Consider the following 27,480-nt stretch of genomic DNA (forward strand, 5'->3'; position numbering starts at 1 on the left):
ACCTAATGCTCCCGCCGACGCGCAACAGGGATGACGCCTGGGGTTCCGAGGCTGAGTCGGTTTCTGACTTTCAGAGTTTCTGCTGGCTTCTGGTCCCAGACGAGCGTGTGGACCCAGTCTGAGCCAGGCTTTGGCTGCTACTGGAAGCTCCCGGCCAGCTCACGTGGTAGGAGAGGCGGCTGAGGAAAGGTGCCACAGCAGAGACTTGCCGGAGAGGCCCAGGCCCTAGAACCGTAAGCGGAATTGGCTTCATTTTGTTGGATGAAGGAGAGCGCCTAGTCTGAGTAAAAAGCTCTAGACTCCCAAGTCAGGCCTCTGCTGCTTGGTTGCTTCTCTTGCTGTGCTCCCGGTTTTCTCATATGTACAGTGTGGAATTAGCCTGAGAGATCTCAAAGCCCCTTCTAGTGTTTTCTCATATGTACAGTGTGGAGTTAGCCTGAGTGATCTCAAAGCCCCTTCTAGTCCTTGGGTGGGTAGTTAGCATCTGTCTACCTGGGTTAAAAGGCCAAATGATGATTTGGACAGAAAGTAGCGAATGAGTGTCTGTATAGAAGATGCAAGTTCCTCTCGATCTCGTTTTACTAGTCCGTTAGAAAAACAAGTCTAAAAATCGAATTGCAGCCGTAAAGTGGATAATCCAAAACAGTGTCTTCCTTTACCAAGCCTCACCTGGAAGCAATAGTGAGCTAGTACTTTTGTTTGTAAGGGGAACCCTTAGAAAATAGTTATTTACCACCTCCTAATATACCAGAGCTATACCCTTTGAGACCTGAGAAGGGGGAAAATTTAGGATAGATAGTTGTAGGATTAAGAGCCATGGGCAGATTATTTGGGGGTGAAATAATAGGGCATGAATGTTTTGTAGTTTTGAATTCCTCTATGCCATACAACGGGAGAGATTTAATTCTGCAGAGTAAGGGAGATTGCTTTTCAGAAAATTTAAATAATAAAAATTTAAACGAGGGACGGATTATAGAGATGATACAGTAACAGTCTCATTCTACAATTAAGGGAAAAGCCCCAGGAAGAAAGTGAAATGCCCAGAATAACACAACTGGGACTACTGGCAGAACTGGGACTTGTGATAGTGTTTCAAAAGATGTTATTTCAGTGTTTCTAAAAGTGTCTTATACACACCACTGCTAGTGCAAGGGCAAACAGTTTTTATTTTATTCTTACATACTTATTTTATTTGGGAATGTGATATTGGATTTCCATTTATTGTATTATATCAAAAGTTCCTTTAATGTAATCGTAAGTATAACAATGTCATTAAAAGAATGTTAAATAAATGTTATTATAGTTGGTATGTGGTCAAGGCAAAAATCATGATGGTGGTATGTGGATAACTGAATTTTGGGAAACAACGTTAATGGAATTGCCTAGCATAGTTCAGGGAATGGGATATTACTTCTACATTATTTTATATGGTTTATATTATTGAAACTTTAAATGTAGCTTTCAAAGAAGAATGGAGGAAAATATGAAGTTTGCTACAGTGGAAGACACTGTAGAATACCACCTGTTCCTGATACCAGATGAACCAAGGGACCCAGAAGAACACAGAGAGATTCTTCAAAAGTACATTGAGAAGATAATGACCCAGTTTGCACCTATGCTGGTCCCCTATATCTGGCAGAATCAGCCTTTCAATCTCAAATATAAACCTGGGAAAGGTAAGGCTCTTTTGCTTATTTTGCTTTGATATGTGTGACTTTTAATGTCATTCTGACAACAATGATGTATAATAGTCCACAGTTCATTCAGTGTTAGGAGATTTTTTTAAAATTAATTAATTTATTTATTTTTGGCTGTGTTGGGTCTTTGTTGCTGCGTGCGGGCTTTCTCTAGTTGCGGCAAGCGGGGGCTACTGTTCATTGCGGTGTGCGGGCTTCTCATTGCGGTGGCTTCTCTTGTTGCAGAGCACGGGCTCTAGGTGCGTGGACTTCGATAGCTGTGGCATGCGGGCTCAGTAGTTGTGGCTCGTGGGCTCTAGAGTGCAAACTCAGTAGTTGTGGCCCACGGGCTTAGTTGCTCCACGGCATGTGGGATCTTCCCAGACCAGGAATTGAACCCGTGTCCCCTGCATTGGCAGGCGGATTCTTAACCACTGCGCCACCAGGGAAACCCTTTCAGGAGATTTATATCCTGAACTTTTTATGGTGTTTGCCTCTATTCAGTTAAGCCCTTGAACTTAAAAAAAAATTTTTTTTAATTCATGTTGATGGATGCTTTCTAATAGGCATTATCTTAGGAACTAATATATATTCAACATTATTAAGACATGGCTCTTCTTTTGAACTTTAATTACTATGCCATAATGTATCTAGGTACCTATACTAAACAGGTTCAGGCATCTGGCTTCCTTAACCATAGTTCTTTTAGCTGTTATTCTGTATTCCTCAGTCTTGATAGTATGTTTACTAGGCTGCCTTTCACATAGTTGTTTTGGTAAGGATCTAAGAGTGGCTCTGCTTGGCTTATAAAGAGAAATAATTGAGCTAAATGACCATTATTTGCCACTTGGAAGCATTTTGAGGTTCCTTCACTGCTTCCCTGTATTGTCAGTGCTTGAGATCTGACCTCTGGCCAAATATGGTACTTTGTCCTGTCATTTCTTATAACTTTACTAAAATGAATTATGGATAGGTGACCAAGGCTCTACTCATGCAGTGACTTCTGTGGGGTCTTATTTCAGATCAGGAGCCTGGCATCTTGTGATACCATCATTCTGGCTTTCAATTTAGTGCTTATCTGTTTCCTTTTGGCTAGCAGTTGCCAAATGCAAAACGTTAATTTTATTAAACACCTATTCACTGAAACATGTGATATTTATTGGCAAGAACACTGTCCCATTAGCACAGCCAAAACCAATTCCCTACCTTTTTTCTAGAAAATCATTTTTACACAGTGTTTTCTTGTCTTGCTTAATGGGATTGCTAGCCACCTAGTTATCAAGCTTGTTAGTAGTTCAGAATCATCCTCAACTCCTCACTTCACCGTGTTCAGTCAGGCACTAAATCCTAGTGTGATTACTCCTAAAATATGACCCCTCTCTACATCTGTTTGGCTACCGTCTAGGCCCCCTTAATCTCTTCATCTGGAAGACTACAGTAGCCACCTAACTAACCTCTCTGGTTCCAGTGTCTGCAGTTCCTGACACTGTTGCCAGCTACCTTTGTAAAACACAAATTTGATCATGTCGCTCTCCTGCCTAACATCCTTCAGCAGTTCCTCATTGCTTCTGGATGAAATTCAAATTGAAGTTTAATATGTAAGGTAAATAAAAATAGACACCCTAACTGGAGCTTCTATACTTGGTGAAACTTGGGAAATCTGGAGTAGGGAGAAGAGTTGGTTGGGTAGTTATTCCCAACTGTTTGGGGTTTCTTTTTGCCATGGTAGCTCTTGAGACACTCCTCAGCACACTTGTTTGACCTTCATTCTGTTAATATGGTATATTACATTGGTTGGTTTTCTTGTGTCAGATCATCCTTGCATTCCAGGAATAAATCCCACTGGGTCATGGTGTACAGTCCTTTTAATGTGTTGTTGAATTCAGTTTGCTAGTGTTTTGTTGAGGATTTCTGCATCATTATTCATCAGGGGTATTGGTCTGTAGTTTTCTTGTACTGTCTTTGTCTGACTTTAGTATTAGGGTAATGCTGGCCTCATAAAATGAGTTTGGGAATGTTTCCTCCTCTTCATTTTTTTGGTAAGAGTTTGAGGAAGATTGATGTTAATTCTTCTTTAAATGTTTGGTAGAATTCTCCAGTGAAGTCATCTAGTCCTGGGCTTTTCTTTGTGCAGAAGTTTCTGATTACTAATTCAATTTCCTTACTAGTTATAGATCTGTTCAGATTTTCTATTTCTGCACAATCCAGTCTTGATAATTTGTATGTTTCCAGGAATTTATGCATTTCTTCTAAGTTATCCAATTTGCTGATGTACAATTGTTCATAGTGTTCTCTTACAGTCCTCTTTATTTCTGTGGCATAGGTTGTAATATCCCCTCTTTCATTTCTGATTTTAGTTATTTGAGTCTTTTCTCTTTTTTCTTAGTTAATCTAACTAATGTTTTGTCAATTTTCTTGATCTTTTAAACAAACCAACTCTGTTTAATTGATTTTTTAAATATTGTTTTTCTATTCTGTATTTCATTTATCTCTGCTCTAATCTTCATTATTTCCTTCCTTTAGCTTTGAGTTAGTTTTTTCTTCTTTTTCTAGTTTCTTAAGGTATAAAGTTAGGTTGTTGATTTGAGATCTTTTATAACTATAAACTTCCTCATAGCACTGCTTTCACTGCATCCCGTCTTTGTGGCATGTTGTGTTTTTGTTTTCATTTGTCACAAGATATTGTCTAATTTCCCTTGTGATTTCTTCTTTAGCCCATTGGCTGTCTGAGTGTCTTGTTTAAGTTCTACGTATTTTTGGATAATGCACTTGTTTGAAAATTTCTGCTGATATTCCCAGAACACGCTATTGTCTGTCATGCCTCTGTGTTTTTGCACATGTACATGTTCTCTCTTTCTGGAAAGCCTACTTCGGGTCATTTCTCCAGATGAGTGTAGCTCAGATATCACGTACTTTATGCTCACATAGCCCTCAGTGTATACCTCTGTTCATCATCTTGTTTTGTGATGCTTGGTTGTCTATCTCCTGTTGTCTAGACCCTAAGCTCCTCAAGAATAAGCTTCTTGTATCTTGTTCAGTATTGCAACCCCAGCTCCCAGTATAATACCTGGAGCATAGCCAGTCAATAAATGTTTGTTTAATTGAATGATTACTTGTACTTTTATTTGCACTGGTATATTTATTTGGTTATATGATTGCTTTTCTCTTGTTTTTAGGAGGTGTTCCTGCTCATATATTTGGCATGACAAAGTTTGGAGATAACATTGAGGATGAATGGTTTATTGTTTATATAGTAAAGCAAATTACAAAGGAATTTCCAGAGTTAGTAGCAAGGTATTATAGCTTTATTAATAATTCTAAAGGAATTCTATTATTGAAAATGACTACATTTTTATCCATTTAGTAGTATTTTTTTCTGTAGTCTGGTGGAAACTGTACAAACTTGGGATATAGATTTTAAACGTGACTTCTGTATTTTCTTCCTTTTCTCTTGTGACTTCCTTTTCTTGAAGAAGAATTAAAGAATCATTTGAGAGTTCAACTTCAAAAAAATTTCAAACAAAACCTGCTTATTTTAGATTTTCTCTTTTTATTGTTATGAAAGAACGAATACACATGGTAAATAAAATTCAAACAATACAAAAGGGTGTACTGCTCTGACTTCCCAAAAGTAATCACCATCAAATTTCTTGTGTCTTTAAAAAAAGAAATTCATCTACAGATGTACATATTTCACAGATTTCTTTACTGTGTCTTCCTCTATTAGACTATAGCTATATTTTATGGGAAATCATATACAGAAGAAATTTAAAGAGGAATCAGTGTGCAATTTTATGGACAGGAAGCAAAGTAGATGGTAGTGCATTCTAATTCAGTTTTTAAAATAGGAATGGATAATTCTCTGTAATTCCCAAGTTTTGCCAGCAGAGGGCGCTTCACACACTTAACATATGTCCTACTTTTCCTCATCAGCCCCCAAATTCTGGTCTTCTATCCACCCAGTCTTTTCCCCAGCAGAACAAGAAGAAAACAACAACAACAATTTTGGAAACTTGTTATTATATCAAAATTTCAGGCATACATAAAAGTAGAGAGATGGGTACCTTCATGTACCCATCACCCAGCTTCAGTAATTATCAACTTCTGGTGATTCTTATTTCATTTACTTCCTTCCCCACTCCCCCATCACATAGCAAGATTATTTTAAAACAGATCTCCAGTATTATGCCATTTGATTTTTAAATACTTCAGGATGTAAATCTAAGAGATAACAAACACTACTGTTACCATACCTACAAATACATAGCAATAATTTTTTAATGAATGATAGAATTTTAAATGAACAACACAAAAATAGTAGTTTCTGTCTTTACTAGGATAATAAGAAGGGGGCAATACCTTTCATGTGCTGATTCTGATTTTTATACATGTAATGATGGTTCATACCTACACACTAGGCTTCTAAAGCTCTTTAATAGGCATCTACTGTCTTGTCGGATTTTTTTTTTTAATTAGAAAAAGCAAGAAGTTTTTCCTCTATGTCTATACCAGATTAATATTCCTAAAGTAGAGCTCGAACTCGAACGATTTTACTACGCTACTCTAAAACCTTTCATTCATTTTGTCTATAAAATTAAACTCATTCTCATTGATTCTGCCAACATTTAAAGCTCTTCACAAAATGATATAACTGTGCTTTTCTAGTCTTTTTCTTTATTCGTTGTCATTCTTCAAATACCTACCTTAACTTGCTACCTCCATGATTTTGCTTATGCTCTTCCCTCTCCCAAGAACATCTCTCCTTTTCTCCGTATATTGTTATCTCCACCCATTAAAAGTGAAAAAAGTCTAGAACAGTATATATAATATGCTACCTTTTCTGCAACAAGAGAAGAAAGAATTTATATTCCTATCGGCTGGATTACACATAAGCAAACTCTAGAAGGATAAACAAGAAATAACAATGGTGGAGGGGTTGGGCATATAGATACAAAAGCAGGAAGGAGACTTCTTCATTGTATAACTTTTTAATGTATTTTTTTAAAGTTTTAACCATGTGACTGTATTACCTATTCAGAAATTTAAATTTTTTAAAAGTCATGCAAATGAGGCAAAACAAAATTATCTTTCAAGGTCCAGTAATACCTCCTCCATAAAGGTTTTCCTAATCTTCGCTATATGTGATTTTTTTTTCTTTTGAAACCCATAGTACTTTATATATTTTTTTCTATTGTTATTTATTTATGTACTTATTTTTCTCTCCTTATCACCCTCACCTAAGGCATTCCTCCTTACAATCTTAGAGTCTCCTTCAGTGCTTAATGGTATCTTAAGCATTTTGCTTAATTATAGAAATCTACACATGGTATATACTCATATATTTACTAAGATGAAGGAGAAAATGTATTAGAACAAATCTGTTTGATTATTAGCAAATATGTGCTTTTTTGAATATAAAGTTAGAACTTCTTTTGCATTAGGATTGAAGACAATGACGGTGAATTCTTGTTAATAGAAGCTGCTGACTTTCTCCCTAAATGGTTGGATCCTGATAATAGTGCCAATAGGGTAAGTATATCCAAGTTTGGAAAATCTACGGAGGTGAAATCATGTTGCAACATTTTCATATGCACCGAGAGTTTGTCACTGCCTGGTATGAAAATTAAAACATCATTTTGCAGGTGTTTTTCCATCATGGGGAGTTGTGCATTATTCCTGCACCAAAGAAACCTGGAGCAGTATCCTGGTTACCCACCACACTCCAAACAATCTCACAAGCACTGAATATAATCTCAACACACCCAGAAAAAATTTTGGCTTCAGAATCTATACGAGCTGCTGTGAATAGACGCATCAGTGGGTAAGAAAAATAACACTTTCACTGCTAGTCAAGGAGCCTTTTGATTTCATGTCGCTCAAGTCTTCTGTTGAATCTGGAATTTCTTTCGCCTAGATTAATGCTAATTTTCATGCTGTCTTCATCCTTCGTGAAATTGACCAACAAATTAAACTTACGTGTTTTAAAATCAGGAAACAGATGTATCTTTTAATTTCCATTTAAAAGTGTCATAGGCCCAATGTTTTTGCATTTATTTACCTTAGATATTATGGCTAAGTATTATGTAGATCCATAGATAGAAACTTTCAGACCTTTAGAAATGAAAACCTAAGTAAGCACAATTGTGTTCAGGCTTTTTCTGTGGTTCTAGGTGTATATATGGGATTCTTTGACCTAGGTGGAGCACCTTAGGCTCTATTCAGAAGAGAATACCTTAGTCTAATAACATACTAATTCAGCCATTCAAATTTGAGTACCTATTAAATGTTTAGCACCATTCAGGTCTTTTTTTTTTTTTTGCGGTACATGGGCCTCTCACTGTTGTGGCCTCTCCTGTTGTGGAGCACAGGCTCCAGATGCACAGGCTCAGCGGCCATGGCTCACGGGCCCAGCTGCTCCGCGGCACGTGGGACCTTCCCGGACGGGGGCACGAACCCGTGTCCCCTGCATTGGCAGGTGGACTCTCAACCACTGCGCCACCAGGGAAGCCCCATTCAGGTCTTAACAGTATTAAACATTTCTTTTAGCTTCGCTTCAGTATACTTTGTACCATTTTTTAGGAGAATAAATTCTGATTTTATTTTTTATTGGAGCACCTAAATCCCTTTTCTTTTTTTTCCATTTCTTCCCACTTTTTCTGTCTCTCTTCCTTCCTGTAGTCTTTAGTATATACAGTATCTTTCTTTTTTAATTAATTAATCTTTTTGGCCGCACGGCTTGCAGGATTTCCACAACTAGGTATTGATCCGGGACCACTGGCAGTGAAAGTGCCAAATCCTAACCACTGGACTGCCAGGGAATTCCCTACAGTATCTTTATCTTCACCTCTCTTGTCACTTTTTCCATCTCACTCTTGATGAACCAAGACAAGATAAAATGTTAAGGGGGAAGTAAATGGTATAAGAATCCTAGATGTTTACATATCATAAAATAAAAATAATTATGTTATCTGTCACAGATATCCAGAAAAAATTGAAGCCTCCCTTCATCAAGCACACTGCTTCCTTCCAGCTGGCATTGTAGCAGTGCTAAAGCAGCGCCCCAGATTGGTGGCTGCAGGAGTCCAGGCATTTTACCTGCGGGACCCCATTGACCTGCGAGCCTGTCGTATATTCAAGACATTCTTGCCTGAAACACGAATAATGACTTCGGTAAGCTAGTTCTCTTGGTCATTTAGTTTCTCTCACTGGAAATAAAATTGAACATTATTTAATTGTTCACTAGAAAAAAATAGGAAGTATTCTGTTTCCTCATAGCAAGTTAATATACATTTAAAAATTTTTTCTTTTCTCCCATCCAGGGGAGGAAGACTGTAAGAGACCTGACTCCTTATTTTATATCTCAATGTTTCCTAGCTATTTTTGACCATATTTTCCCTATTTGAGTAGTTATATCCTCTTAACAATAAAACATTTCATTTCTTCCAGAGAATTAAGAATTATTCTATATCATCCACCCACCAAAATTGCTGTGTAATGTAACTAATGATTTGAATTACCTTAGTGATAACTAAATATAGACAAATGAAGGTAAATTTTATGGGTATATGAATTACATCTCCCTAAAGCTGTTACTAAAAAATGTAGGCAGTAAATAGGTTGGATCTTTGCATTTACATGAATATGAAGCTCATAAATGAAGTTACTCTGAAGTTATTATTAACTATGAAATGATATTCAAATTTTTAATTTCAGGAAAAGACTCACATATTTTGTGCCCCAATGTCCAGGTCACTTTCACTAAATGTCTGTATGCACAGTTGGTGCAACAAAGGTTTGTGCCAGACCTGCGGAGTGGATACAGGCTGCCTCCTCCATCTCATCCCCAATACCGAGCCCACGAATTGGGCATGAAGTTGGTAATGTTAAACCAGAAAATTTTATTTTCTTCCTTTATGTCAAAGGGCTCTTAAGAGAATAATGACAGAGCTTAGAAATCTAGATATATACCCTATTAATGTGAGAATGTAGTAAAATGTGGCACTTCAAATAAGAAGGAAAAGTGGATTATTCAGTAAGTGATGATAAAACTGTGAAGCCATCTGAAAAATTAAAGTTGATTACCTCACACCTATGCCAAAATAAATTCCAGTTGGACCAAATATTTAAATGAAAAAAACGAAACCATAAAATTTGAAAGAAAACATAGGAAAACTTTAGAAAATCTGAGTAGGAAAGGCCTTTCTAAGCACGACTTGAAACTAGAAACTGTGAAAGAAAAGATTGATAAATTGGATAATATAAAAATTAAGTGGGCTTCCCTGGTGGCACAGTGGTTGAGAGTCCGCCTGCCGATGCAGGGGACACGGGTTTGTGCCCCGGTCCGGGAAGATCCCACATGCCGTGGAGCGGCTAGGCCCGTGAGCCATGGCCACTGAGCCTGCACGTCCGGAGCCTGTGCTCCGCAACGGGAGAGGCCACAACAGTGAGAGGCCCACGTACAGCAAAAAAAAAAAAAAAAAAAATTAAGCACTTCTGTATGAAAAAAACATAAATATAGTCAAAAGACAGTAAACCTGGTGAAAGTGTAAAATATATTTGCTATTTATTTGTTTATTTAAATTTATTTTATTTTTGGCTGCATTGGGTCTTCGTTGCTGCGCATGGGCTTTCTCTAGTTGTGGCGAGCAGGGACTACTGTTCGTTGCAGTGTATGGGCTTCTCATCACAGTGGCTTCTCGTTGCGGAGCCTGGGCTCTAGGTGCGCAGGCTTCAGTAGTTGTGGCACACGGGCTTCAGTAGTTGTGGTGTGTGGGCTTCAGTAGTTGTGGCTCGCGGGCTTATTTGCTCTGTGGCATGTGGGATCTTCCCGGACCAGGGCTCGAACCCGTGTCCCCTACATTGGCAGGCAGATTCTTAACCACTGCACCACCAGGGAAGCCCTATATTTGCAGTTTAAATGACAAAGAGTAAAAAAAACTAGTAAATGACAAAAGTTGATTTATCTAATATATAGCATTCCCACAATTCAATATAAAAAAATAGTACTAATCAATCAAAAAATGATCAGAAAGCATTAACAGTCCACAGAAAAGGAAATACAAATGATTTTTATGAAAAATGTTGACACTTGCTCATAATAAAAGAAATGCAGTTTAAAGCTACAAAATAGTATTTTTCACCATTTGATTGGCAAGTATCCATAAGCTTGATAATATATACTGGGTTTGTAAAAATACATAAAGAGGTACCCTCAAACATTATCGATAGGAATATAAGTTGAATCAGTCTCTTAGAACAGTTTGTCACTTTCCATAACATTTAAAATGCACAAACCCTTCTGCTCAGCATTTTCACTTCCAGAAATCTATCCTCCATATATTTTACTTGTGCACAAAGACGTATGAAGATACTCATGAAAGCACTGTTTATAGTAGCAGAAGATTGGAAACTACCGAAATGTCTGTTAGTAGAGGAGTAGTTGCATAAATTATGGTCTGTCCATGAAGTGGGATGGATAAATTTATATCTGCTCATATGAAATGATCTCCAAGGTATATCACTGTGAAAAGCAAGGTTCAGAGCAAGGTTCAGTATGTTGCCATTTAGTGATAAAAGGGATGGAGTAGGAGGATGTACATATGCAGACACACATATCTGCTTGAGTGCATAGATTACTTCTGAAAGGATATGTAAGGAATTGGTGACAGTAGTTTTCTCTAGAGTGATCAGGGAAGCCCCCTATTAGAATTATTTTGCCATGTGCATTTACTATATTTTTTAGCCAAAGGACTCTTAAAATGAAGTGATTCCCTCCCTTTACTATGCCTGAGACTATGTTTAATTCATTTATAATTCTGTTAGACAAGAAACCTTTTGCAAGCCTTTTTTTCTTTTTTTGTGAATTTTATTTTATTTTTATACAGCAGGTTCTTATTATCTATTTTATACATATTAGTGTATACATGTCAATCCCAATCTCCCAATTCATCCCACCACCACCCCCACTTACCCCCCGCCCCCCACTTTCCCCCCTTGGTGTCCATACGTTTCTTCTCTACATCTGTGTCTCTATTTCTGCCTTGCAAGTCTTTTTTAAGCAAACAAGAAATAAGTTTAAATTTCTAGTTTTTTAATTATTGAGAAAAGAAATCTCTTTGAGGAAAATAAGAATCTTTGTTTTATATTATTTGCTTCCCCTTTATAATTTTTAATAATCTGTAGAGATTAAAAAACTTGGAAATAAAGTCAGATTTTTTTTTCCTAAAATTCAGAAAGTGTTATAAATGTCCACATACCCATGTGTCCATCACCTAGTTCTTGAGTGTGGTTAAATGGAAAGAAATTAACCTAATAATAAAAATTCTATCTTTTCCATCTAGGCTCATGGATTTGAGATCTTATGCTCCAAATGTAGCCCACATTTTTCTGACGCCAAGAAATCTCTTGTGACTACCTCACCACTCTGGGCTGGCTTCCTTGAAAGTCTGAAAAAGAATGATTACTTTAAGGTAGGACTTGCAATGCATTTTTTTTTTTTTTTTTTTTTTTGCGGTATGCAGGCCTCTCACTGTTGCGGCCTCCCCCGCTGCGGAGCACAGGCTCCGGACGCGCAGGCTCCGGACGCGCAGGCTCAGCGGCCATGGCCCACGGGCCCAGCCGCTCCGCGGCACATGGGATCCTCCCAGACCGGGGCACGAACCCGTATCCCCTGCATCGGCAGGCGGACTCTCAACCACTTGCGCCACCAGGGAGGCCCGCAATGCATTTTTTAAATTGGACATTCCAGGGTAAGTCAAGCCAGTGATTTAAAGTTCTATGTCCATATTTAATGTGTGACATAATTGTAGGAATTAGAGTTGAAAGGGACCATTCTAGCTTGGTGGTAATGAGGGGGTGTCTATAAACTGTTTCCAATATTTTAGAAAAAATAATAACATCTATATAAAGTGATAAAAGTTATTATTTGTATCAGATGAACAACTTGCACAGATCTATAAAGCAAACATGAAGACACCAAATAGAAAAGTTAGCAAAGACATGGATTAAAAATTTACCTGACCTAAATGGGAAGGAAATCCAAAAAAGAGGGGATATGTGTATATGTATGGCTGATTCACTTTGCTGTACAGCAGAAACTGACACACCAGTGTAAAGCAGCTATACTCCAAAAAAAAAAAAATTGCTAAAAGACAACTACTAAATTTCTCTTAAAATATTCACTCTCACAAGTAGTAAAGATAACCATATTAACATAATAATAAAGACTGTTTTTCACATATGTAAAAAGGATATGAATGATATTCAGTGCTGTTGAGAATATAGTGAAAATAATACACCTATACATTGCTGATAACATCGTAATAGAACCTTAACTGGGAAGTAATTTGATAGTGTATTCCAAGAACTACAGAAAGGTTCAAACTTGGAACCTTCAATTTAAATCATCTACTTTGGGCTTCCCTGGTGGTACAGTGGTTCAGAATCCACCTGCCAATGCAGAGGACATGGGTTTGAGTCCTGGTCCGGGAGGATCCCACATGCTGTGGAGCAGCTAAGCCGGTGTGCCACAACTACTGAGTCTGCACTCCAGATCCCACAAGCCACAGCTACCAAGCCTGCGCACCTAGAGCCCATGCTCCACAAGAGAAGCCACCGTAATGAGAAGCCCGCGCACAGCAACAAAGACCCAATGCAACAAAAAATAAATAAATTAATTAATTAAAAAAAAAAAAATAAATCATCTACTTTAAGGAAACATCCAAGAAGTAGAAAAGTCCTTAAGAATATGATGATTTTGGGCCTCCCTGGTGGCGCAAGTGGTTGAGAGTCCGCCTGCCGATGCAGGGGATACGGGTTCGTGCCCCGGTCTGGGAGGATCCCATATGCCGCGGAGCGGCTGGGCCCGTGAGCCATGGCCGCTGAGCCTGCGTGTCCGGAGCCTGTGCCCCGCAACGGGGGAGGCCACAACAGTGAGAGGCCCGCATACCGCAAAAAAAAAAAAAAAAAAAAAAAAAGAATATGATGATTTTAAAGACTGTGTAGTGGTATGGAAAACTGCTTATATTATAGGTTTTTTTTGTTTTGTTTTGTTTTGTTTTGTTTTGTTTTTTGCACTACACGGGCCTCTCACTGTTGTGACCTCTCCCGTTGTGGAGCACAGGCTCCGGACATGCAGGCTCAGCGGCCATGGCTCACGGGCCCGGCATGTGAGATCTTCCCGGACCGGGGCATGAACCTGTGTCCCCTGCATCGGCAGGCGGACTCTCAACCACTGCGCCAGCAGGGAAGCCCTAGTATATTTTTTAAAGAATATAAAATATTAAGTATGAATGCCACCATAAACATGCATGTGAAAGATAGAAATGGTAGTTAAGGTGGGATTATGCTACTTTTTGGCTCAATTTGTACTTTGCTTTATAAATTAATTACTAGTTAATCAATTATTTCTTAATAATGAGTTAAATAATAGAAAATGATAGAAAACCTTCCAAATTGGAAAGAGGCCCTTAATGGTGAAAAGGATGAGGGACCACTACATTTAACCTAGTCCCTTTTTTGAAGAAACTGGAGCCCAAACAGGTACATCAGTGACAAAACAGGGACTAGGACTCAGGCCTCATGATTTTTGAACAATATTTATATTGTACACTGCCTCCCTGAAAGTTGCTGGTGAGCAGATTATTTTAACGATACCATATATATAATGTTCTGATGGGCATTATTATTTTTTTAGGGACTGATAAAAGGTTCTGCTCAGTACCAGGAAAGGCTAGAAATGGCAAAGAACTACTTCCAACTCTCCATAAACCGGCCAGAAAGGTGAGTTTATCGCTACCTGAACAGATCGATTACTTGCCAGAAGTTAAGAAGTTACTTACTCTTGAGATAGTTGCAGATGTTGGAGTTTCCATATTTAAAAGTTAATGGCCAGGCTCATGACTACTGAAGGAGCGGGGGTTAGGGAGAGGAAGTGTTGTTACAGAAGTTTGCTGGCACTGGCAGCCGTCACCACCATCACCACACCATCATCATCATCATCATCATATAATGGCTAACGTTTATTGAGTACTTACAAAGCATAGGCCACTAACTTGTTTAATCCCCCTTAAAGCCCTGTGAAATAGGTACAATTATTATTTTCCCTATTTACAGCTCAGAAGCCGAGGCCAAGAGAGATTAAATAATTTGCCAAAGGTTACACAGCTAATAAGTGACAGACCTAGGATTTAAACTCAGGCAGTCTGGTATTGAGCCATGTGCTTAATTCCTATGGGAGTTCTGGGCTGTGTTTAGATTTTTTAGGTGGATCTGAAACGCAGGATGAAGCAGGCGTTCACTTTCCAAATCAAATCTCATTCTAACGTGCCGTACATTTTCTGGGGGAAGAAAGAAATGAACACAGGGTTGGAAGGAAATGGCTCCCCTTTAAAATTTGATAAAATTGAGTTTCAGTTCTGGTAATGGTGGAGTAACATATCAGAATAACCCCGTGCTAATTACAATGATAAACCCTGGACAGAATATAAAAAACAGTTATTTGAAGACAGTGGAGAACAACAAAAGCAGGCAAAAATCAAAGGGAATAGGACCGTTGAAAGAAGAAAATCACATTTGTCTGACTTGTCCCTTGAGGGTACTTCTAGTGAGTGTGGCTCAAGGAAATTGGAGCTCCTGCAGAAGGTCTTATTGGGCTGAGGAATCAAAGGTCAGAATTTGAATATTGGAAAAAATTCAGTTTGTGTTTGCAAAATTGAATTTGAGATACTTAAAGCTATTAACTAACATGAAAGAAATAACTTTGTATATGTTATGGTTAAAAAGGTCCTGAGTTGTGTGTGGGTGTGTTTTTTGTTTTGTCATTGGGCTTTTTTTTTTTGCTCAAACCAATCTGGTTTTGAACCCCAGTCATTTTTGCCAGCATCTCAAACATCACATATTTGTGTAATAAAATGTTCTTTGAAGACTGCATGAAGCAAAGTTGATGCTGAGAGAACTCTAACCTCAGTGTCTGTGAGGTGGTAATGACTTTACAGCAGTCTTTACTCTTTTGTAAGTGTCTAGGGGTGCCTTTGTCCCATTCCCATCAGTTTTATGTCAGTAATTGGAAAAGATGATGCCTTCTTAGGGTATCCTTTAAGAAAACTTGGGAGGGCTTCCCTGATGGTGCAGTGGTTGAGAGTCCGCCTGCCGATGCAGGGGACACAGGTTCATGCCCCAGTCCGGGAAGATCCCACATGCCGTGGAGTGGCTGGGCCTGTGAGCCATGGCCGCTGAGCCTGCATGTCCGGAGCCTGTGCTCCGCAACAGGAGAGGCCACAACAGTGAGAGGCCCGCGTACTGAAAAAAAAAAAAGAAGAAGAAAACGGGGAAGAAAGTAAAGGAGGTGGCCCTCATAGTTAGGAGGATCTCCCCCTATGATGATCCCTGTCTCCTCTAGGAGACCACTCCCCTTGTTGAAAAGTGTTACCTTATAGTCTTAGGTTGAAGAGAAGTTAAGAAATGAGGGAGACTCATATATAGGAGAGTTAGGGCTTCTCCCACAAAATAAGATAGATTGATGGTTGGGTAGTTCTTTTTAAATATAATAAAGTTTTTTGTTGTTATAAAAGTAACATATTCATTCATTACAGCAAATACAGAAAGACGTAAGAAGGAAAAAATTTATATCATGAGTAAACCACTATTACTATTCCAATCTATTGCCTTCCAGGATTTTTTTCCCCATAACCAGTTGATTTTTTTTTTTTTTTTTTTTTTTGCGGTACGCGGGCCTCTCACTGTTGTGGCCTCTCCCGTTGCGGAGCACAGGCTCCGGACGCGCAGGCTCAGCGGCCACGGCTCACGGGCCCAGCTGCTCCACGGCATGTGGGATCTTCCCAGACTGGGGCACGAACCCGCGTCCCCTGCATCGGCAGGCGGACTCTCAACCACTGCGCCACCAGGGAAGCCCACCAGTTGATTTTTTAAACATTTTTTATACTATATAGAAATCTTGTATCCTGTTCATAATTTTTACTCGTTACGATCTTTCATTTTCCATGACCTTAAAAAGTTTTGATAAGCATATTTTTAAATAACCACACAGCATTTTAGCAAATGGACCATAATTTACTTATTGCAAATAGCTTAAATATCCAACATTTTAATGAGTGTTGCAGGAGAGGCTCCCATTCACCAAACCAGGGTAACTTCTAAACAGTTTGAAACCAAACTCCCATCTCCCTCCAGACCTCTTCTTTACTTCCCAATGTTCTTTTTTATTAGCTGAATTAATATCATAGACTGTTTCCTACTGTCTTTTAATAGTACCACCATCCTCCTTATCACCCAGACCTCCTGGCTCTCCTTGGATCCAGTCCTTAGATCCTGTTTACTATTATCTTGTGTCTTGTATTCTTTTTCCTTACTGCCCAGCTAGCTACTCTACTTACTTTAATTCTTGAACTATGGCTATACCTAAACTTGTTTCTCAACCTCTAGAGACTCTTCTCTTCCAATTCAACCATTAGAGCCAGGAGAATCTGCTTGAAGTATGTCTTTAATCATGTTACTCCCCTCTCCTAAAAATTATTAGAGATTGTAATAGTGAAAAATTACAAAGAATCTAAGTGTCCATCAATAGTAGATAAATGAATTGCAGTGTATTTACCTGATGGCCTACTTCCATTAGTTAACCAGAGATTAGCTAAATATCCATAAATCTAATTCAGGATTTCTCAACCTTGACACTGTTGACACTTTGGACCAGATAATTCTTTGCTGTGGGGGACTGTCCTGTGCATTAGTATAAGATGAAGCAACATTCCTGGCCTCTACCCACTAAATTCCAGTAGGACTGGCTCCCCTCTCCCCACCAACTGTGACAACCAAAAATGTCACCAGACATTGCCAGATTGTCCCCAGTTGAGAACCACTGGTCTAAATGAATAGATTTCAGAAACATAATGCTGAGGGAAAAAAAGCAAGTTTTAAATTTGTAAAATACGGGTGCTATGCATATACATTGTAAAAATACACAAAATATCATGTATTATGTATAGATACATGTATCTATATTCACTCAATAAATATTTATTATCTCCTATGTGCCAGGCCCTATTCCAGGCACTGGGAATGCAGCAAGTGAACCCAAAGTCTCCCTGCCCTTATGGAGCTTATATACTAGTGTAGGAGAAAGGCGGTAAACCATTATATGATGTTAGATGGTAATGAGTACTTTGAAGAAAAAGTAGTGTTTGGGGAGAGAGATATAAGGGCTGCTCTTCTAGATAGGTTGGCCAAGGAGTTTTTCTTTCAGAAGAGATCTAGGGAAGTGAGGGAATGAGGCAGACAGGTATTTGAGGGAGTAACATTTCAGGTAAAGAGAACAAAACAGTAAATACAACAAATAGTACACACACACTCTTTCTGTCTCTGTCTCTATCTCTATCTCTATCTCTATCTCTCTGTCTCCCTCTCTCACACACACACTCAGTGGCCCAGGAGGATTCTTGTGAGAGCAATCGCCTTTGGGTAGCAGAGAAATGGATTGGAACTGGGAGTGTTGATCATCAAAGGAAACTAACTTTATCTATCATATTTTTTTGTAAGTACACGCACATATTACTAGTTTGGTTTTTATGTTAAATGTATAAATGTAATCATATAATTAGACTAGAGATAAGTATAACAATATTATAATTCTGGGTGGTAGAGATATGGGCATTTATTGTATTACCTTTTCAACTTGTCTGTATTATTTAAATCTCATGAAACAAAAATTAAAAATAACAAAGAAGCCATCAGTGATCACCTGCTCCTTATTTCATTGAGTCTAAACTTAGCCATTTCACGCTTGCTGTGCTGTCATCCCAGCCCATCTATTCAGCCTCGGATTCCACCCTTAAGCCAAACTGAACCCCATTTGCTCTCTGAACATGTTCCTCACTTCCCTGCCTCTATACAAATGCTCATTTTTCCCCTCGTGTAGTTTCTCTACCCTATCTTACCTGTCAAAATCCTCTTGATTCTTTAAGGCCTAATTCAACTTCTTCCATTATCTCTCTTTTTTCTTTAAACTTCTCTGCCTCCACCCCAGGGAATGTAATTACCTTCTCCTATGACTCTTTTTTGTTTGTTTGTTTTTATTTGTTTTTATTTTTGGCTGTGGTGGGTCTTCGTTGCTGCGCACGGGCTTTCTCTAGTTGCGGCAAGCGGGGGCTACTCTTTGTTGCGGTGCATGGGCTTCTCATTGTCGTGACTTCTCTTGTTGTGGAGCACAGGCTCTAGGCGTGTGGGCTTCAGTAGTTGTAGCACTCAGACTGAGTAGTTATTGGCACGTAGGCTCAGTAGTTGTGGCTTGCGGGTTCTAGAGCGCAGGCTCAGTAGTTGTGGCACACGGGCTTAGTTGCTCCGCAGCATGTGGGATCTTCCTGGGCCAGGGATCGAACCTGTGTCCCCTTCATTGGCTGGCGGACTCTTAACCACTGTGCCACCAGGGAAGCCCTCCTATGATTCTTTGTATTGATAGCATTTGGTATTCCTCTATGACTTTATATGTTTGTAATTTATTATGATTATTTGTATATTTCTTTTCTCTCTCCTAGTAATATTTACATATTATGGAGTAGGGATAGTTTCCTGTTACCCACGTGAGTTAGCAGGGTGTGCAAATGTTTATTAAATGAATGCAAGTCCATTATATAACTTGATTTGCTCCATTATAAATAGTTCAGACAGGGTTCCATGAACGGGTTCCATGAACTTATATAACAAATCACATCACCATCACAAAATAACTCACTCATCATGTGAATAATCTCTGTGTGTATTTCATTATCAGTTTATAGTAGGAGGAGCACAAAATAGTATCAGAAGACTTGATTTCAAGCCTCTGCTCTGTCCAACTAAATGACCTTGCAAAATTTATAGAAATTCACTGGGCTCTGGTTTTATCATTTGTAAAACAGGATTATTACCTCCTCATAATAGTAAGTAGAAGGCTAAATGTGAAAGTGTATTTGAGGACTTCCCTGGTGGTGCAGTGGTTAAGAATCCGCCTGCCAATATAGGGGACGCGGGTTCGAGCCCTGGTCTGGGAAGATCCCACATGCCACGGAGCAACTAAGCCCATGAGCCACAACTACTGAGCCTGCACTCTAGAGCCTGTGAGCCACAACTACTGAGCCCACGGGCCACAATTACTGAAGCCTGCGCATCTAGAGCCCATGCTCCGCAACAAGAGAAGCCACTGCAATGAGAAGCCCACGCACCACAATGAAGGATAGCCCCCTCTCGCCACAACTAGAGAAAGCCCGCGCACAGCAGCAAAGACCCAACACAGCCAATCAATCAATCAATCAATCAATCAATCTAATAATAGAAAAGAAAATGTATTTGAAGTGCTAGCCTAGCATTTAGTATAGGATAGATTAATTTTTGTTTTGTTTATTTTTTGGCTGCATTGGGTCTTTGCTGCTGCGCGCGGGCTTTCTCTAGCTGTGGCGAGCGGGGGCTACTCTTCCTTGTGGTGCGCAGGCTTCTCATTGTGGTGGCTTCTCTTGTTGTGGAGCACAGGTTCTAGGCGCGTGGGCTTCAGTAGTCATGGCACGCAGGCTCAGTAGTTGTGGCTTGCGGACTCTAGAGCGCAGCCTCAGTAGTTGTGGTGCACAGGCTTAGTTGCTCCGCGGCATGTGGGATCTTCCCGGACCAGGGATCGAACCCATGTCCCCTGCATTGGCAGGCGGATTCTTAACCACTGCGCCACCAGAGAAGCCCTGACAGATTAATTTTTGTTCATACTTTATGCATGCTAGATTAATTTTTGTTCATATTTTCTTCTAGGTTTTCTTTTCCTCGTATATGTGATATATATAAATCAAAAGAGTGATACTAAATCAACAGCTTCATGATAGTGTTCCATGGAGCCTGCTGCAGATCCAAAGCGGAAGGCAGAATGGGCAGGTCTCCGAGCCTCCAGCCTCCAAATCAAAGCAGTCTTTCAGGGTCTTTTTTTTAGCTTTACTGAGGTGTAATTGACAGAATTACAAAATTATAAGATATTTAAAGTGTCATCGTAGTGATTTGATATACCTATTCATTATGGAAAGATTCCCACCACCGAGTTAATTAATAGATTCATCACCTCTCATATTTATTTATTATTATTATTTTTTGGCTGCATTGGGTCTTTGTTGCTGTGCGCGGGCTTTCTCTAGTTGCAGCGAGCGGGGGCTACTCTTTGTTGCGGTGCGTGGGCTTCTCATTGCAGTGGTTTCTCTTGTTGTGGAGCACGGGCTCTAGGCGCACGGGCTTCAGTAGTTGTGGCTCACAGGCTCAGTGGTTGTGGCTCGCGGGCTCTAAAGCACAGGCTCAGTAGTTGTGGCTCATGGGCTTAGTTGCTCCATGGCATGTGGGATCTCCCCGGACCAGGGCTCAAACCCATGTCCCCTGTGCTGGCAGGTGGATTCTTAACCACTGCGCCACCAGGGAAGCCCCACATATTTATTTCTTGTGTATGTGTGTGGGAATAATTTTTACTCTCTTAGCAGATTTCAATTATGTAATACTGTGTTATCAACTCTAGTAACCATGTTTTACATTAGATCCTGTGACTGTATTTATCTTATAGCTGAAAGTTTGTCTTTTTACCAGCCTCTGCTTATTTCCCTCACCCCCTAGTCCCTGACAACCACTTTTTTATTCTGTTTCCATGAATTTGACTTTTTTTTTAGATTCCACATATAAGTGATACCATGCAGTATTTTACTTTCTCTGTCTAGCTTATTGCATTTAGCATAATGCCTTTAGGGTACATCCATGTTGTTGCAAATGGCAGGATTTCTTTCTTTCTCATGGCTGAATAATATTCCATTGTGTGTATGTATATCACCATCTATCTGTCTATTTATTCCACATCTTTATCCATTTATCTGTTGATGGACATTTAAGTTGTTTCCAATCTTAGCTATTGTGAATAATGCTGCAGGGAACACGGGTTTGCAGACATCTCTTTGAGATCCTGTTTTCATTTTCTTTGGATAAATACCCAGAAGTGGGATTGCTGGGTCATACGGTGGCTGTATTTTTAATTTTTTGAGGAACCTCCATACTGTATTCCATAGTGGCTGTATCAGTTTGCATTCCCACCAACAGTGCACAAGGGTTCCCTTTTCTCCACATTCTTTCTTGTTTTTGGCCACACCACATGGCATGTGGGATCTTCCCCGACCAGGGATCTAACCTGTGCCCCCTGCATTGGGAGCATGGAATCTTAACCACTGGACCACCAGGGAGTCCCCTTTTCTCCACATTCTTGCCAACACATGATCTCTCTTGTCTTTTTGATGATAGCCATTCTGACAGGTGTGAAGTGGTATCTCATTGTGGTTTTTATTTGCATTTCCCTGATGATTAGTTGATGTTGAGCACCTTTTCTTGTCTTGTATGTCTTCTTTGGAAAAATGTCTATTCAGTTCCTCTGCCTATTTTTAAATCAGATTGCTTGGAGGGGGTTTTGCTGTTATGAGTTCTTTATATATTTTGGATATTAACCCTGTATCATATGTACGGTTAGCGAATATTTTCTCCCATTCTGTAGGTTGCCTTTTCATTTTGTTGATGATTTCTTTTCCTGTACAAAGCAGTTTTTCTCTTTTTTTTGGCTGCATCACCCAGCTTGTGGAATCTTAGTTCCCTGATCAGGGATTGAACCCGGGGCGGCGAAAGTGCCAAGTCCAACCACTGGACCACCAGGGAACTCCCCAGAGCAGTTTTTCTTTGAGCACTTTTATATTCTGGTGAAATTTTGAGAAAAAGGATTCTGTGTCCTAAACAAATGTTTAAAAACAAATTAAACTAGATAATCCCTTCCAACTTTAAAATACTCTGTTTTCATGATTATTATTCTAAGCTCTCATTAAATACCCATGTCTTTGATTTTTTTATAGCTCTCATGCTATGAGCCCAGGTGAAGAAATCTTAACGTTATTACAGACAATACCATTTGATATAGAAGAGCTTAAGAAAGAAGAAGCTAATCTTCCCCCAGAAGATGGTAAGTGATGGACCAGGATAGAGCAGAGGGCTTAGAAAGAATTGAAACATTCCACTAAGTCTCAGAGGGTCATTTCCTGAGAGTACCTGTCATGTGAGTATAGTATGGCAGTGTCATGCCTCTTTTTCAGATGACCAGTGGTTAGATCTCTCACCAGATCAGCTGGACCAGTTGCTGCAGGAAGCTGCTGGTAAAAAAGAACCAGAGCCCGTTTCCAAGGGGCAGGAGGAGAACTATGACTTAACTCAAGTCTCGGAGAGCATGAAAGCTTTCATATCCAAAGTCTCAACCCACAAAGGAGCAGAGTTGCCCCGGTAATTTGTGTTAAAGTATAAATATCTAAATGGTTAGAGCCTATATGTTGACATCATCCAGTCATTGCCGGTTCTCTCTCTCTTTCTTTTCCTTTTTCTTTGTTTAAATTTTTTTTTAAATAAATGATTTCTACTGCTTTGTTTTCATCTTTTGGTGCCTAGTACTATAATAACTTACTTATCTGGAGTCAGATTTCTAGTAACCTGATCCATTATGATCATTGAAGTAAGCCGAAGAGACCACTCAGCAGATGTAAAGGCCACCACCCCAGAGCTGTGCAGGGCAACCATGTACTTTATTCTTTAGACTTTTACTCAGAATTTTATGGACTCCTAACTTCTAGTTCTCATCAAGCTCAGACTTCTGATCTCCCACCCTCAAGCAGATTGGAAGCTTCAAACTCAAAAGAGGGGGATAAAAGTGTTTATCAGAGGAAGAAATAATAACAGAAGAAATGAGATGTTACATTTGGCAAGTAATAGGGGAAAAAGGTAGATAGAATTGTTACTTGCACAGCAAATATATCTTCATTAAGGTTGATGCTCGTTAGCCTCATGAGAAGATTAAAGTTTATGTTTAGTATTCTCTCTTTAAGAAAGCAGAGATAAGGGAAGGTTTGTTCTTATTTTTAAAGACTTGGTTCTTAAAAAGATAAACTTTATTTAAATGAACTTGGATAAATAACAACTTCTGCTAATGTTAGATATATCTTATGGCAGATGGAGGGTGGGTAGATCCCTAAATCAGCGTAAATTAAATGTGCATAATCAAAGTGCAGTTTTTACCTTTATTTCATCAATCTTTCCCATTTCTGTTGCCCTATCAGTAAGCATAATGATTTTTAAAATTTAAACTATAATTTTCCTTGCTGTGCCTCTTTTGAGAGTATATCTCTGGAGTGTTCCTAAGAATGGCACCAGTTTACAAAAAGTTTTGAAGAGTTTTGTTTGGTATAAATTGTCTTTTTCCTTTAATCTTACAGAGAACATTCTGAGACTCCAGTCACTTTTGATGCAGATACTTTTCTTAATTATTTTGATAAGATCTTAGGTGAGTTACAGTGTGATGTTTATTTTCATTTTGCAAGTGTAAGTAGTATAGCAATTGCTAGAACATTGGAGCATTGGATCTCATTTGCTTTTTTTTTTTTAATGATTTTGAGTTGCTTTCAACCATTAATTATTGCCCTATTGAATGATTTTGCAGAGGATGCCTTGCTTAGTGTCTGACATAGTAGCTGTTCATTAAATCTTTGTTGAATGAATGAATGCTGTGTGTTTAGATAGGGTTTTACATGGGCTCCTGTATTACAGTTTTTTTTCTCTTTTAGACATACTGCATGTAAACACTAATAGCCCAATTTTAAAAAAATCAGCAAAGGATATAAACAGGCTTTGAAGAATAAATATAATCAATAAATATAAACAGGCCTTGAAGAATAAATATAATCAATAAATAGAAACAGGCCTTGAAGAATAAATATAATCAATAAATATTTGAAAATACTTAACTGTTTCTAGTAAGCAAGTAAATACACAATAAAAATAAGAACTTTTTTTTTTGCCCATGATATTGGCAAAAATTTAAAAGATTGATAATAACCAGTTTTCTCAAGAGTTGGAGAAATGAGCACTGTCAAACTGTGGGAGTAGAAGTGTAAGTTGTCTTTTCTCAAGGCAGTTTGGTACTCCAGAATGTTCAGAAACTTTGACTTAGCTATTTCACTTCCAGGAATTTAATTTATGAAAAAGTTATATATGCTAAGATGGTGATTGCAACATTGTCATAGCAAAAATTGGATTATAGTTCAGTTTTACAAAAAAAAAATGTAGAAAAGCAAACCATAGTTCAATATGTATATATATAACAAATGTGTTTTATATATATGTACATATACACACACACACAGAATTGCATAAAAAAAGGTCTGGGTACCCACTGAACTGTGAAAAGATCTTTAACTCTGGGAAGAGAGTGAAATGTGAGACAATTCTGTATAACTTGAATGTTTACATCAAAATGTATTCCTGGATTATGTAGTTTTTAAATTTTTTAAGTAAAAAATTTTAATTAATTGAATTCACATTAAAAACAAAAAGCTGAATCTTTCAGCTCAGCCTGTGTACTTTTCTGCAAGTGTTTGCCAGCAGTACCATTTTCTGGAGGGGATTTTTCTGAAGTAGTTTGCCTAATATTCGCTCTTTTTTGCAGATAACATTCTAATTCTTTTGAGATGTGTAATCACTCCAAAAAAATTTAATGAGTGGCTCTTTCTGTGTTGGGGTCTATGTAGGTTCAAGGCCCCATTACCCAGACTCTGATGATCTGGATGAGGAAGACTCTGAATGTTTAGATAGTGATGATGACTTGGATCTTGAAACACAGGAGCCTGGGGAAGAAGCATCTGTAAAAGGAACTCTTGATGATCTCAAGTCATACATGGCCCAGATGGACCAGGAACTCGCACATACCAGCATTGGCAAAAGTTTCACCACCCAGAAGCAAATGGTATGTGTGTGTTTAACCTCTTTCCCTTTTGAGTCTAGTACAAAGGATAGCTAAAACCATATTTTATCTTAGGTTTTCTCTTCTTTTTGTCTATTTGATTCATGATAATTTTCTGTGATGAATTTTTTAATTTGAATAAATAAGAATGCTAATTTTTTCCTAACACTGGTAGGATGACGGATTATTGATTTTCTTAAACATAAGCTTGACTATATTACTTATTCTATGTTATCTATCAGGATTTTTTTTTAAGTCATGTGATATGTTCAAATTAGTATGTGGTTGCATACTCCTACGAAAAGCTTAAATTGATTTTAAAAAAAGAGAAAGGAGGGCTTCCCTGGTGGTGCAGTGGTTGAGAGTCCGCCTGCTGATGCAGGGGACACGGGTTCGTGCCCTGGTCCGGGAAGATCCCACATGCCGCGGAGTGACTAGGCCCGTGAGCCATGGACGCTGAGCCTGCGGCGTCCGGAGCCTGTGCTCCGCAACAGGAGAGGCCACAACAGTGAGAGTCCCGCGTGCCGCAAAAAAAAAAAAAAAGAGAGAGAAGGGATATTAAATATCCAAGTAATTTTCAAGTCTTAATAGTGTTTGTTTTATATGTTTCCCTTATGTAGAGCCAAATTTAGAATTCGTCTTCCACTCATGTTTTTATCCTAGTTTTTATACCAGCACTGTCGAACCACAGATAGAAAGAGAATGGACCCTGGAGTCTCATGGGCTGGGTTTGAAATCCAGCTCAGCTATCCACTGTGAATGTATCCATTAACCAATAATCTTCATGTCATAGAATGAACGTGAGAACCAAATGAGACAACAGTAAAACCCATAATGAGCCCTGAATTAGTGTCATTCCCCTTGCTTTGATTATCTTAACCACATTTGAAACTAATCACTTTTAGTATTGCCCAAACCTACTAGAAACCATACATTAGGTTTTAATGTGAATATGAACCGCCTGAAGATCTTGTTAAAATATAGATTTTGGTTAAGTATGTCTAGGGTGGGCCTGAGATTTTACATTTCTAACAAGTTCCCAAGTGATGGATGTGCTGCTGGTCCATGGACCACACTTTGGGTAGCAAACATATAAAAATCTATAGATCAAGCTGCAATCTCTCAAATTCTTTCCTCAGCCTATGAAATCAGAGGCTCAAGTACCAATTCACAGTCTCTGTGGTTGGATCCCACAAGGCCTCAGGTTTTTATTTTGTTTTCTCCTTGGGGTGGGGGTTGTGGGTAGGGAAGAAATCTCACTTCTTGCATGTAGAGAAAATTTAGATTCTTTTTTTTTTTAGTGCTCATTTTGTCTGTTTATTTCTTTTAAAACTCTTAGGCAAGCTATAAAGTTACCTCCTTAACTCTGGTTATCTCCCTTGGGCTATTTCAAAATCGGGAAGATATCCATTTAATTTGCAGAAACTTATCCTAGGGAGAAGTGTGTTTTAATCTTCAGAACCAAATTTTAATATGTGTGTTAAATTACATAGTTTATTATTAGACTTCATTTTTATTTTCTATCAAGAAGGGGATTTCCTTTCTAATATGGAAACCAATTTTACATTGTTGTTTATTTAGCTTTTTAAGGTAACTACCATCCAACCTAAGAGCATACTGTACCATGATTTTCTTTTCCCTCCATGAACAAGGAGCCTCTATCCCAGACTGCCAGTAACAATTCAGAGGAGGAAGATTCTGGTGCAGGAGGATCTGTTATGACACCAGTGGATATAGACCTGAACCTGGTTTCAAACATACTGGAATCCTATAGTTCCCAAGCTGGACTGGCAGGACCTGCTTCCAACCTTTTACAAAGCATGGGTGTGCAGCTGCCTGACAGCGCTGATCACAGACCCATAAGTAAGCCAACAAAAGATTAGCCAGCAAACCTAGCCTCTGTTTTTTCTTCTTAAATAAATATTGAGTCTGACTATGCTCATTTCTAGTTTTGATTACACATTTAGTAAAAATGTTTTCTTCATTTTA

The 27,480-nt window shown here is 38.7% G+C and overlaps 1 protein-coding gene across 1 annotated transcript; it reads left to right on the plus strand.

The window, feature by feature from the left end:
- ECD (ecdysoneless cell cycle regulator) lies at nt 1-27,424 on the plus strand. Its single transcript, XM_060112156.1, has 14 exons — nt 1-233; nt 1,459-1,676; nt 4,853-4,970; nt 7,118-7,205; nt 7,319-7,497; nt 8,654-8,846; nt 9,425-9,553; nt 12,017-12,145; nt 14,371-14,456; nt 22,565-22,671; nt 22,802-22,985; nt 23,969-24,036; nt 25,280-25,494; nt 27,144-27,424. Exons 2-14 carry the CDS (start codon nt 1,472-1,474, stop codon nt 27,372-27,374), a joined length of 1,932 nt encoding a protein of 643 aa, XP_059968139.1. The 5' UTR covers nt 1-233; nt 1,459-1,471; the 3' UTR covers nt 27,375-27,424.
- The last annotated feature ends 56 nt before the right edge of the window (nt 27,425-27,480 follow it).

This window comes from Mesoplodon densirostris, chromosome 1 (genome assembly GCF_025265405.1).
Source record: "Mesoplodon densirostris isolate mMesDen1 chromosome 1, mMesDen1 primary haplotype, whole genome shotgun sequence".
Taxonomy (NCBI): Eukaryota; Metazoa; Chordata; class Mammalia; order Artiodactyla; family Ziphiidae; genus Mesoplodon; species Mesoplodon densirostris.